This window comes from Apteryx mantelli, chromosome 8 (assembly GCF_036417845.1).
Source record: "Apteryx mantelli isolate bAptMan1 chromosome 8, bAptMan1.hap1, whole genome shotgun sequence".
Lineage (NCBI taxonomy): Eukaryota > Metazoa > Chordata > Aves > Apterygiformes > Apterygidae > Apteryx > Apteryx mantelli.
This window is the reverse complement of record NC_089985.1, coordinates 14100513-14113314: the sequence shown is the minus strand read 5'-3', so window position 1 is coordinate 14113314 and position 12802 is coordinate 14100513. Positions and strand designations below refer to the sequence as shown.

General features: G+C 52.4%; 2 protein-coding genes across 6 annotated transcripts in view; one reads left to right on the top strand and one right to left on the bottom strand.

The window, feature by feature from the left end:
* PACS2 (phosphofurin acidic cluster sorting protein 2) overlaps window positions 1-1305 on the bottom strand; it is an 84969-nt gene extending 83664 nt beyond the window's left edge. For 3 of the 5 annotated variants that reach the window (XM_067300724.1, XM_067300722.1, XM_067300725.1), the window contains exon 1: window positions 1163-1290. In XM_067300724.1, the coding sequence (XP_067156825.1) occupies window positions 1163-1290 (128 nt within the window). Of the gene's footprint in view, window positions 1-1162 lie in introns of all 5 variants that reach the window. The other 2 variants (XM_067300726.1, XM_067300723.1) reach the window with 2 other exon arrangements.
* A 450-nt stretch (window positions 1306-1755) lies between these two features.
* SEC22B (SEC22 homolog B, vesicle trafficking protein) lies at window positions 1756-11308 on the top strand. The gene is made up of 5 exons (XM_067300721.1): window positions 1756-1906; window positions 2121-2230; window positions 7660-7820; window positions 8771-8917; window positions 9292-11308. Exons 1-5 carry the CDS (start codon window positions 1832-1834, stop codon window positions 9444-9446), a joined length of 648 nt encoding a protein of 215 aa, XP_067156822.1. The 5' UTR covers window positions 1756-1831; the 3' UTR covers window positions 9447-11308.
* Window positions 11309-12802: the final 1494 nt, after the last annotated feature.

Here is a 12802-nt window from a genome sequence, read left to right as displayed (position 1 = left end):
GTGTTACAAGAGAGCTTATGTTGTCCTCCGCACACCACCAGAACCAATGGGTGGAGACGCTTTCCCTGAAAGGTTGTGAATACTTCACACGAACCAAAAGCTTGTGCGAAAATCAAAAGTGCACCAGCTATTCCACCACCTCCTTCCATAAAGGCTCTCCTTCCGCAGCAAAGGGACTCCTTGAAAAGGGACCCGTGCCGCTTGGTGCCAGTCCCCTTCCGAGACCACTCACTGCAGGAAAGAAGGGCTAAACAAGGCACAAGCAGAGAAAGTTGCTGCACAACAGATACTCCAAGGTGCTGCCAGGACAGATAAGCTGTTACAAAGCAAGATCCTCCGCAATTGCAGGGCTCAGGTTTTCTCCTGCCCCACGCTATCTTCCTGCCCATGTTGTCAAAGCACTGCTACCCTGGGGAACGTTTAACAGAGATAGTTACCAGTCCCATGAGCAAAATGCAAGCCCTGCGAGACAGGGGACACAGCCGCTGAGTCTAACGCGCTGCCTGGATGGCACAAAAGATAAGAGGGGGTTGAGGGGTTTATGGGCTTTATGCTGCTGCCAGGTCAGGCTGGAGGCCCCGCTCCCTTATTGTTCGCCTGCCGCGTCCCCACGGGACAAGAGCAGCACTGCAAGGATTCATCTGGGGCACGCTGCAATCCCAGCTGCGGCTGCTCCGGGCAGGCACAATAAGGGCAAATCTCACAGCACGCAGCGGGAATCTTCCCCCCGGACGGGCTACGGGAGCGCGGCAGGCACGGCGCCCGCGCAGCCCGAGCCGAGCGGAGCCGCCGGAGCGGGCGGGAAGCGGGGAAGCGGAGCGACGCCGCCCGCGGCAGCTGCCGCAGGACGCGCGCCGGGCACGGCCGCCTCTAACGGACCCGCCGCGGCCGCAGGGCCCCCCGCCGGGCCCGGCCGCGCACAGCCCGCGCCAGGGCTTGGGGGAAAGGGGCTTCGCCCAGGCCCCCCCACCCATGGGGGAACCCGCCCCTCACCATGGCGACAGCCTGCAAGGGGGCAGGGCGCCCACGCCCGCGGGGGGGGGGAGGGGGGCACCGAGCCTGAAGGGGGGCGGGCAGCCCCCGGGCCTGGCGGCGGGGCACGGGCGCCCCGGCCCGTCGGGGGGAGGGCGCCGCCCCCGCCCACCGGGGCCGCTGCCGGTACCTGGGGACGCAGCTGGGGCTGGAGCCGTCGATCTCCCAGGTGGCGAAGAGGTTCATGGGCACGGGCCGCCCCAGGGCCCCGGCGCCGCCCGGGAAGCTGAGGCGGCCCCGCTCCGCCGCCGCCGCCATGGCTGCCGGCCTGGCGCGCGCCCACCGGGCCGCCGCTCGCCTGCGCCGCCGCCCCGCCCCGCCGGGGGGAGGGGGTCACGTGAAGGGGAGGGGCTCAGGGGAGGGAAGGCGGGGCTAAAGGGAAAGGGGCGTGACCTCGGTGGGGAAAGGAGGGGCTAAAGCGGGTGGGGTCTTGGGTGGGCGGGGTTAAAGTCGCTGGTGTTGGGCAGGGGCGTGGCTTAAAAGAGGGGTGGGGGCAGAACGGGGCGGGGCTCGCTTAGGGGGCGCGGTCTAGTCAGGGGCGGGGCTTGCAGGGGCGGGGCCGCGCGCCGCAGGAGCCGCCCGGTGCGGCGGCGCCGGCTGCGCCGAGCGCGGCCCGCGGCGGCCCCTCAGTCTCGGGATCGCGTTGCCGCCCGGGCGCTGTGCTGGCGCGGGGCCGGAAGCGCCCGGGCGGCTTCCTGCGGCGGGACCGGATGTTGCGCTGGCGGTTTCCGGCCACCTCCGTGGCAGGGGCGGGCGGCGGCGGTAGCGGCGGCGGGGCGCAGCGCAGCGGGGCGCGGAGATGGTGCTGCTCACGATGATCGCCCGCGTGGCGGACGGGCTCCCGCTGGCCGCCTCCATGCAGGAGGACGAGCAGGTGCGGCCGCGCCGCGGCTGGGCGGGGGGCCCGTCCCGGTGCGTCGGTGGGGCGCGGGCCCGCGGCCCGGCGGGCCCGGGAGGGCGGCGGGGAGCGGCCGCTGTGCCGCCGCGGGGGCCCCTGCTCCTGCTGCCGCCCGGCGTCGCGGGGCGGCTCGGGCCGCGGCTGTCCCGCGGAGCCCCCGCCGCCCCCCCAGCCTGCCCTCCCCTCTCAGTCAGGCCGCGACCTGCAGCAGTACCAGAGCCAGGCGAAGCAGCTGTTCCGCAAGCTGAACGAGCAGTCCCCCACGCGGTGCACTCTCGAAGCCGGCGCCATGGCCTTCCAGTGAGTACCCCGCGGCGGGGCGGACCCGAGCGGAGCGGAGCGGAGCGGCCCCGCCACCCGGGAGCTTCTGGGGCGGCCTGGGGGCCCCTTAGCGGCTGGGCCGTCCGAGGGGGGGGCGCCGTTCCCCTGCCTGCCCTGCCAGCTGCAATACAGCAGATGCTGTAAGGGAGCAGTGTCTAAGTGGTTCCTCGCTGGCGTTGCTTTCTGGCACCTGCTCTTCATTCCGTTTCTTAGTTCTGCCTTTGCTGTAGGTTGTGTAGATTCTGTTTCACTTAAGCCTTCTTTGTGGGTTTGCCCCCTCCCGTACCTCTCTTTACCTCTTGTGGATTTCCTGTAGCTTTGGTGTCTTTCCTTCTTTCAAAAGAGAAGTGCTCGCTAAAAGCAGGCTGGCACCACCACTGCGAGCTCTTCCTGCACAAGGCTCCCTTCTCTGCATATCCCACAAGGGTGTACTTTTTCATGCATTAATTCTACGTGCGGAAACACACGCAGCTTTGCTGTTTGTTTGTTGTTGTTATTTTTTACTTATTTTATTTCTTTAATAGCTGATAAGCTCCTCCTCCCTCTCCCCCCCCCCCAAATTTTTATTCAGTTGCATTGCTGCCAAATGTGTTGGTTACATTTAATTCATCTCCTAAACTATCTGAAAACTCATAGCTTAGGAACATCTTTGGCTTTTTCCAGTAACACATAAATAAGGGAATTTGAATATAAAGAAATGAAAACTTACAGCAAAAGTGGGTCAGATATCTTTGACTGCTAATGAATAGAAAGGGGTCTGTGAGTGAAAGTAAAAAGAGGAAGAATTCACAGCCAAAGAAAGCAATAAGAGCAGGCAAGCTTGTATTTGAGAAAAGGAAATGCTTCTTTACCGTGGCATGTAATTACTTAACAGACAAATTGCTGGAGAATTTAATCAAGGCCAAGATCTTGTCAAGAATCAGAATTATGCTATTAGCAGAAATAATTATGTTATAAAAACAAGTCTATATGAGATCAGCAAGGCAGAGTTGTGCAAATTTCTTTTGCCAGTGACATGCAAAGCTTCACTACACTTAGCACTTCTGCTGCCTCCACAGCAGCAAAATCCCTCCCAGTTCCCAAGCCCCGGTGAGCAGGGGCACGTTTGTGGTTGAGTGAGTGGGAGACAGCCTTCGAATCCAGGGCAAGGCATGAGTTTAGGACTCTGATTCTATAACAAGGGCCCTTTAACAACTCTCGTGCCCTGACCCTTACATGTTCAGAGACTCAGTGACATGAAAAGACAAGAACAGAAGCTTTTGGAAGGGCTATAGGCCACCTCTGGGGCAAAAGCCCTGACATTTTGAGGCGAATGTTTCTTGTGGTTGGCTTACATATGATCAACTATTACAAGATTTCTTTTTTTTTCTTTTTCTTTTTTTTTTCCCCCTCCCCTGGCTTCTGGTTGTCTTTGATAGTAGGGACGTATAGTGGGTCAGATGGGGCACTGATTCAAATAGTCCAGCTGCTCCTATCTGCTGGTGCGGTTTGGGCATTGTTCCCAGAGTTAACTGCGGAGTGCTGCTCAGCGTCTTCTAGAAAGCTATCAGGTTTTTTTAAATGTTTCCCTGGCACTGCACTGTCACTTGTGTCCCTGGGTATCAGTCTGACTATGGGGGCCTTGGGAAAGAGCCTTTGTAGATCCTAGTGAATCCCTTGCTGTGTTGCTTCTGATACTGCTAGAACAGTGTCCAGGAAGGCTGTTCTGGTTGTGCTGCCCAGGAAACCGGAACCTCTTACCAGTGGCTTTAACATCACCAGGTCTGATAAGCCAGGGTAATTTGGGCAGGTTCATGTTTTGATAGCAGGCTCCAAAAAACAACAAGGTTGTACAGCTGGCTGAGCAGGGGGGAAAGGAGCATCTCCCCTCTGTACTGAGTCAGCCCACAGGCAACTGACAGCTGCAAAGCACTCAAATGATAGCTCTTTTAAGAGAGGACATTAAGGCAGGACCTATGTGAAAAGAAGACAACTTTCAGCTCAGAAAAAAATATCTCCTGTGATAATACTACAGGAAGGAGGAAAAGAGAGGGAGAAGTTTGAGACTTAGTCTAAAATAATGCTGACTGATGACTGTGATGCTGGTTAACACAGCACATCTTCTTTTCTGCCAAATCAGAGCTCTGGCTGCTGAGGGCAGCATAACCCAGGACAGAGCGTTTTGTGGTGCAAAACGTAAAAGTGTGGCTAAGGATATTGCTGAACTTGCTGAAGTGTTGCTGAACATTTTTTAGCTTGATCAGTTCAGAGAGAAGTCTCATTTTTGATGAAATGTGAAGCTCAAACTAAGACTGCTGAAGCAAGTTCTGTTGAATGTAATGTTCAGATTTCAGATCTGGAAGCTGTGCTACCCTTTCAATTGCAGTACTTAGCGCACATGGCCATGCAGGTACAGAAGCACCTATGTAGTAGTCTGCTGTGCTGTCAGTCATTAGTTGACCTTTGGCTGGTTAATGGTGTGTGCTGCTAACCCATCATGCTGAAAACAACCCTTGGCCTTTGCCACTGATACCGGCTATAAGGATTAAGCTTTTCTGCTTCAAAAAGGTCCAAAATAAATATAAGAAATCTAGCAGCTAAAGTTGGCGTGTGGAAATCTGGAGTACAGTTGTAAGTGGCAAACTGCAATGTCTGCCCCTTGTGTGCATACATTGCCAAGCAGTCTGCGTAATCAGATGTTGTGTTAAAGCTCAGAAGTATGCACGCAGTGTGAAACGGAGAAATCCAGCTGTGCAGGAACTCTGTTTTGATGTTTCACTGAGGTTGACAAAACTGTGTTTCAGTCCAGGGCAGAATGCGGTGTGCTTGCTGTCTGCGCTGCTGGCAGATTAATGTTAAATCCAAGACATCTAATATCACATTGGGGAAAAGCAAGTTGGGAAATCCAGCTGAAGAGCTCCAGGCAGGACCAGCTGGCCTGAACAGAGATAACACAGCTGTACCGACAGAAGATGTTCCTTAGACTGCTCTCTCGAGCATGCTGCTCCGGCTCTCGGGGAACACTGTTGCTATCTGACACAAGTTTTGTTTATTTCAAAAGACCTTTTCTGTTCATGACTGTGGCTAAATCAAGCTCCAAGTGATGATCTAGGGAAAACCTGAGCTGTCAAAGAGGTCTTTGAGGGTGAGGGAGCAACCGAGGCATGAGATGTACTGTAGAACTAATGTTAGATTGCAGTCCAAGCTGAGGGACATGAAAAGGAGATAAAAACATGCGCTTGCACAGATGCCCTTGCATAATGGATTATAACTGAAGCGTCTTGCTTCTGGGTGGGGTGGGTCAGTTGTTATTTGAAGTGTGGCAAGGTTTGCACCCAGGCCATAGAGACAATAGAAAGGAATAATCCTGAGCCCCAAAACTACGAGTTGAGGATGCTTAATTCAAAGGATTCGGATTTTTCGTGGATAGCTGCAAACACAGTGGGAAGGAGGAGGAAGTTGTTTTATAGGCTTAATGCATCTATTAACCAAATTTTTTAAGCCATTTAGTTAACTTCAGTAGCCTTATAACTGGGTTAGTTTTCTAATACACTGTTAATCTGCATGCTAATTGGACTGCCGCTTAATGATATTATGCGGAGAGGCAGAGGAAGGTAATATAAAAGTAGTATTTAATTCCCCCCGATAATAAACATTCTAAGTGTATCCAGGACTATCTGCCTTCTCCGCTACCTTAGTTCTAGTAGAAATATTGCTCCCTTTGTTTCTGTATTGGCCAAATAAGGAGGAAAACATAGTAGGGAATGCAGAACAGTAGACAGTTGTAGTGAAGTCTAAATAACTGCTTTTCTGTCTAGCCAGGTCTAAATCTCAAGATTGGCTCCACTTTATTAGTTATTTCAGGAGGCTTTTTACTTGAATTATAATGAAAAGCCCCTATTCTCAAGTGCTGACAGAGACACTGGAACTTGCCCTGAAACAAGGTCAGGACTAAGCCTCTGAGAACAAATAAGAATTAGATGCAGTAGGGAATGGGGGTGGGGAGGAGGGCGAGAACTGGACCTCTGCACATTCAGCTGCAGAACAACCCAAACAGCATTCAACAGTAACAGCAGCTCCTGGTTCAACATCAGTTCTTAGGCTACTGACATCGCAGCCCAAGAGCTGGTAGCACAGTCGTGCTTGGATGCTGCAAATCTGCAGGCAAAGTCATCAGATCCCACCTAGCGCTGATATTTTTCCCCAGCTGCCTTTGAGGTCATGCACATGAATAGCAACACCCCACCAACAGGCTGGTGTTGGGGAGGAAGGGGACACCCAGCCCTCCAAACTGGAAAGTGGGAGCTGGTGGCCACTGGGTGGCTTGTCAGGGGGTTAGCACCCTGAGATCAAATTCCTTTGTGTGCCCTAACCTCGGGGCCTGCTGTCTGTGAAGTTTGGGTACCCAGTTGTGTTGTCTGCTCTTAGAGCTGTGCTCGGTCACCTTTTCTCCCTACTCTGCTGGCAAGCTTTCTTGTGCTTCCCTCCTCCTGATTGCAGAAGGCCCGGAAGGATTGAGGGTGTCCTCCCTTTTCTAATCCAAAATCAGCAGTTTTGTTGCAGGTGTGTGTGTGTGTGTATATATATATATATATATATATATATATAAAAATAAAAGTGTGTGTGTGTATATATTTTAAGCTAGTGATACTCACAGGCCAACTTTTGTTCCAGTGAAGTCAATGTTGAGGGCCTCTAGAGTGAGTACAGGGTCTGAGGCTACATGAAAACTCATTTTATGTGAAGAAAAGGAAACTATTACATTGTAGAAAAGTTTACATCTGAGCCAGAGACTGGAAACTGGAACTCTCTCTTGGAGTCGTCTCTCATTGCCTTGATAGCATTTCCCTGAGAATCTTGATGTTAGGCTGAAATAACTGTCCCAGGGGAATGGTTCAGTGGAGTGGTACGTGCTAGAATTAGTTACAGTACGCAGATGACAGCAGGGTTTTACCAATGCCAGCTAAGTTCTTGGCTTAAGAAAGCTGTGCTAATAAGCTCATTTCACTGACTCCTAAGGGAATGAAGGAGTCTTGCTCCCTGTTAAGGTACCCGGTTGTAGTGTGCAGCATGATCACTCTGCGTGCTTTAGGGGCAAGCCCTCTTAATTTTGAGTGGCTGCCAGCTGCCTCTTCCATTAATCTATATGTGAAGGTCCTTAGGTAGGAGGGGAGATGATGATCCCAGAGGTACCCCAGTGCATAGAAAAAGAGCTCTTCAGTTTCTTCTCACCATGCTGAATCAGAGAAATGTATTAAATCATTTGTCCTGTGTGATACTATCCTATGCTTCTAGGCATAATACAAGCAATAGCAGACCTGAACCTGATGTTCCATCTGTCTCCTCAAAGGAGGAAGAGTATGAAGGGTTGTATTTGATAGGATTGGTTCAAAACTGATTGATTAATGCTCTGTCTGCTGTTCTTCTAGCTACATCATTGAGAAAGGGGTGTGTTACCTGGTCCTATGTGAAGCTGCGTTCCCCAAGAAACTGGCTTTTGCATATCTGGAGGATTTGCATTCGGAGTTTGATGAGCAACATGGCAAGAGGGTGCCAACGGTCTCCAGGCCCTATTCCTTCATTGAATTTGGTGAGGTCCCTCTCCCTGGGGCTAGTTAGAAAACTTCTTGGAGGGGTGGGAACAGGAAGCCAAGGGATCCTCTCCAGCTTGGCCTGTGGAATTGCCACTTCAGCTTCTTTTTGGCGCTACAAAAATGGATGTTTTGAGCAGGGAATACTTGCAAGTAGAGAAATGGTAGGAAAATGGTAAATGTCCTTTGATTCAGTTTTCCTATTTTAAGCCTCTTGGCTTCTCTCCAGTGAATGTTTGTGCGCAGTCTGTTGGCTGTCTCAACAATGCTTCTATTTCTCTGGCAGCCAGACTGCTCTCTGCGAGGCGAGCGTTCTCTCCACACTGCATCCAAAGGAGATGGTGTGGAGCTAACGGGGGTTAGTAGGGCTTTTTCGGTACAGCACCCTTGATGAAAGGGAGTGGGATGCAAAGTGTGGGGGAGCCAATATCCACTAGGGTGCTGGAGAAGGAAGGAGAACTCTGGATCTGTTGATTCTGGATCTGTTGGCCATCCGGCAGCAAGGTCTCTCAGCCATCCTGCCTTGCTGTTAGCCTGAGGTCCCTCCGTGCTGGCCTGGTGGGGCAGGTTCTGCAGAGCAGTGTAATAAGGAGCCCAAAGAACTATCTTGTGCTGTATTACTCCAGTTGTTCCCATTTACAGTGAAAGAAGAATTAGGCTAAATCTGAATGGTTTCTCACCCCACACACCCTTTTGCCTCAGTATTTGAGGGTGCATATTGAGGATGCATTTCTATGAACATTGTTAACCAGAAACCCTGGAGCTGTTTCGCAGCGCACCCCTGATGTCTACCAGACCACTCGCTGGAAGTCCTCTCCAGTTGATGGTGGGGGGTGCCTCAGTTGAAGAGGGGTGTAGGCTAAGCCAGAGACAATTTGGTTCCTGTGCTTGGCAAAGCAAGCAGTGAGGGGAAATCCACTTTTCCACTGACAGCCACCTCTTGTTCCAGACACCTACATCCAGAAAACCAAGAAACTCTACATTGACAGCCGGGCAAGGAGGAACCTGGGTTCCATCAACACAGAGCTGCAGGATGTGCAGAGAATTATGGTGGCCAACATCGAGGAAGTCTTACAGCGAGGAGAGGCACTCTCAGGTACGGAGAATGGCTGCCGTTTGGAATACAGTTCCTTGTCCTGTTGGTCAGCTGAGCAGGCAGAGCATACCTGAGGGAAGGATTTGCTAATCCCTGAGCCTCCTGAGATTGACTCAGTGGAGTCAATGGGTATTTGATTTTAATCAGTTGCATCGTAAAGCAGCCGGCAGGTAGCAGTAGCGTGTCACAGGCTTGGGTGGCTCTCATCCTAGTAGGGCAAGCGTTACAGCACTGCAGATAATACAAGGCATGCTGCTGTGTGGAACTACTGTGCTTCCAGCATCTCCTGAGAAACTGTCAGTTAACATAACATTTGGGGAACATCTGCTTGTGTTAATCTTGAGACTAACGTCTCTGCCCTTTCCTTTTAACAGCTCTTGATTCCAAGGCCAACAACTTGTCCAGTTTGTCCAAGAAGTACCGTCAGGATGCGAAGTATCTGAACATGCGTTCCACTTATGCCAAACTTGCGGCTGTAGCTGTGTTTTTTATCATGTTGATTGTCTATGTGCGATTCTGGTGGCTGTGAGCTGGTTACAGTCACTGAAGAGGGAAAGCCTGTAGCCTGGCAGGTGTATGTGTGCAGGACACTGTTCACGGGGATGTGCATTAGAATCCACACAGGACCATCACCTTTATGGGAATGTCCTAAAAATGTTAGGTGACACCTGAGTACTACACCTCTTAGTGAATCCTAACCATAGGTATAAAGGCTTGTTGACTACAGGCTTCTCCTCTGAGACAGTTTGCACTAGGGGACTGTAGAGTTTGACCTCCCGAAGTTCTGCACCCCTGCTAGGGGTGAGCTCTGGGTACAGTCAATCAGTACAGTTTAGCGGAATCATGCTGTACGTCCTCCTGTTGAGTAGCTCTAGTGGGAACTGGACTCTAATGAACATTCCTTGTGTTGGCAATGTTTGCTTTTCTAGAATCTGGATCTGCAGTTGTGGGTTTTTTTTGTTTTTGTTTTTTTTTTTAAGACAAGACTCCCCTGTTTGAAGGCAAGTTCTGCACTGTACATATTATAATTAGCTTTCACTTCTGTTGAACTAGCTACTGTTGAGTTTTCCTTGTCTGACAACTTTGCTTGTTACACTTTCAATTATTTTAGAAACAAATGGATGTTAAATTATGCCTTAAAAATACATTCTGGCTAGTACTAGGAAAGGCAATGAAAGGCTTCTATATTATCAAGTCCTACAAAATTAAACTACAGGTTTGTAAGTGTCCGCTTTCCCTCTCCTGGCAGCTGTGTATGAGAGTTTGTTTCCATGTGATTAAGAACAGGGTGCTTAATTCAAATGCTGTTGGAGCAGGCACAGTGCAGACAATATCAGCACTCTGTTTTTTTTCCCATTCTATCTGCAGATTCACTACGTTATTTCCTTCCTCTTTGTAACTGTGCTTTCCAAAATACGTCAAAACTGCCATCTCTAGGATGCTTATTTTCTTTTTCCCTCTTCCTTTCACCCAAAACAATCAAAAACCAAAACTCTGAATTTTGTTGTGAGGAAAAGGCAGTGTTTCCTTAATGAATGCTTTAACTTTATATGAAGGATTTGGGAGGATAACAACTTCAAAACAGCAGAATCCTTTGGAAATGCCACTTTTTTTTTTTCTCCTGTTTTCACCCTCTCCCTACCTCACTTGGGAAGTTGAAACTGTAGCTGAAGGAAAAACTCACTGTGGGGCAATAGTGTATAGCTTCTTATTTCTCATGGGCCAATCTGTATAGTTCCAATATAGTGTGATTTTTGTCCACCTGTGCTAGAACTAACATTTTACCAGTCCGCCTTTTTTTAAAAACAAAACCCGCAGCTCAGGCCTTTCCACTCTTTTCTGCACTCAGGTGTCTGTTTCTGTCACTAGGGAGGAAACAGGCACTGTCACAGAAGGAAGTTTCAGGGCTCCCCAGCACCTTTTAAAAGCACATAATCTTGTGCAGTTCTGGAAGTATAAACTGTGACCTGAAAGCGTTTCCTGCCACTGGGTAGGAAACAGGACATTTGTCCTGGCTGGGAGCACTACCCAGCTTGGCTCCTCTTTGGACTAGCAGGGAAGCAGTTAACGCTTGTCTGCCACTGATTAACCTAGCAACTCTGCTCTGCCACCTGGTCTCAAATCATCTGATTTCTGCACCGTGCCTCCATGTGTTACTTTGTAGATTGCTGTATTATTTTTTAATCTTTGTAAGTTGTGTCCCTAACAGGTGAATGTCCCAGTGATGTAGGTCTGTGTGTAATGTAGGTCCTGAAAGGTGAGCAGACACTGACCGTGCCTGGATTGCCATGACTTGAGGGGAGTGATGTTTCTGCAGTGAACGGCAGCCCCGTGAGCAGCTGCCTGCTGCAGCCCCAGTGTCAGCAGTGAAATAAACGCTTCCAAAAAATCCCCTCTGCTGTGTGGAGTTTCCTGTCTCATATTTGCATGCTCTCTGGTACAAGAGGGCAAAGGCCTTTTAGTGAAGACCGCTATAGTTGAAGTTGGCTGGGATGATTGCAGGAGTGGGTGGTAGATGTCTGTGTTAGTTGCTCCCGTGGTCAAGGCTGTGGGGAGAAACCAGTGCTGGTTTCTTCATGAACTAACCGACATCTCGGTAGGCCATGCTGTGCTGGAGCCCCTGGGCTCAGAGATGGTGTGCAGCAGCGGTGGTGCAGCATGCGAGGCCCTGCTAGGCGAGAGCAACCCCTCGCTCAGCGGTTGCAGCGCTGTGTGCATGGTGCTGGGCAAAGTCCAGAGCTGCTGCCTGCAGATGGCAGTGCCTGCACAGAGCTGGCGCGTGGTGTGGAGCCGTTCCCCGGGGCTGGGGAAGCAAAGGGAGCTCTTCCTGAGGGCACCTCTTGTCGCATTCTCTGGCCCCCTGGGAGACCTGTGCAGCCTCTCTGGGCCGGGGGCTGCAGGTGTCCTGCCACAGACGAGGCCTCAGGTGCACCCCCCGAACCAGCGGGGACGTGCGGCCGAGCTCTGCGGGCGTCGCCGTGCCTGCGAGGGCTCCCAGAGCGTGCCACGAGGGGCTGTGCTGCCAAGCCCCAGGGGGATGCTTCTCCGCAGGGAGTTTCCCCCATCCCCTCCTCATCACTCTCACACCCCACAGCCCCCTCATTCCTGTTTCTGAGTTGCCCTCTGCATCCCAAGGGCTCTGGTCCAGCCTTTGCTGGGTCACCCATGCCTGGCTCTGCTCGTCTCATGAGCGTGGAGGTAAGCGGCCTTGTCCCGGGAACGATTTTTTTAAAAAGCTGCTGGCTTTCAGGTGCGTTTGCTGCTGTTGCTGCTCAGCTCTGGTCTGGGCTCCCCGGGCATCACCATGTCCAAAGGGACCGTGGGTGCTACTGCAGGATGGTCCATGCTGGAGGGGCTGTGCGTGGCCCAGCCTGCCGCAGGGAGGTAACGCCAGCAGCGGGTGGCAAGGGGCTTTTTTTCCTCCAGTGTCTGTAACTCGGAGCAGTGAGAGCGGACAGGCAGAGCTGGTTCCCGGACGCTGCCAAACCTGCTGTGGGTGGGGCACCGTGGAGAGGAGGAGCGCGGCAGGGCAGCGAAGGCTGGCAGCGGGCTCCAGCCGAGGCGGCCGCGTGAAGGCTGCTCTGCCCTCCCCAGCCCGCCCCTGCCCGGCCCCGCAGCTGCCTCCCAGCTCGCGCTTCTGCCACCGTGTTGCTGAGTCTGCAGGTGGCCCCAGGGCCCTGCAGCGCTCCGCAGACGCGGGGGCAAGCAGGCAGGGTGACGGCCCCCGGGGGCACCGGCGCGGGGCCTGCCGGGGCAGGTGGGCGCGCGAGGGCTCAGGTGGCAGCAAGGAAAGTCCCCCGCCTGCACGGCCCGGCTCGCCTCGGAGTTTCCAGCCTGAAACCAGGGCTCGCTCTGCAGCTGGGAAAATGTTTTCAGAACTTCCCG

Bases quoted from the DNA above. Each gene is read 5' to 3' on its own strand.
- SEC22B (XM_067300721.1), top strand. From the start codon at position 1,832: ATGGTGCTGCTCACGATGATCGCCCGCGTGGCGGACGGGCTCCCGCTG. The intron at 1,907-2,120 runs GTGCGGCCGCGC...CTCCCCTCTCAG, and splicing joins CCATGCAGGAGGACGAGCAG to TCAGGCCGCGACCTGCAGCA. The intron at 7,821-8,770 runs GTGAGGTCCCTC...CTCTTGTTCCAG, and splicing joins CTATTCCTTCATTGAATTTG to ACACCTACATCCAGAAAACC.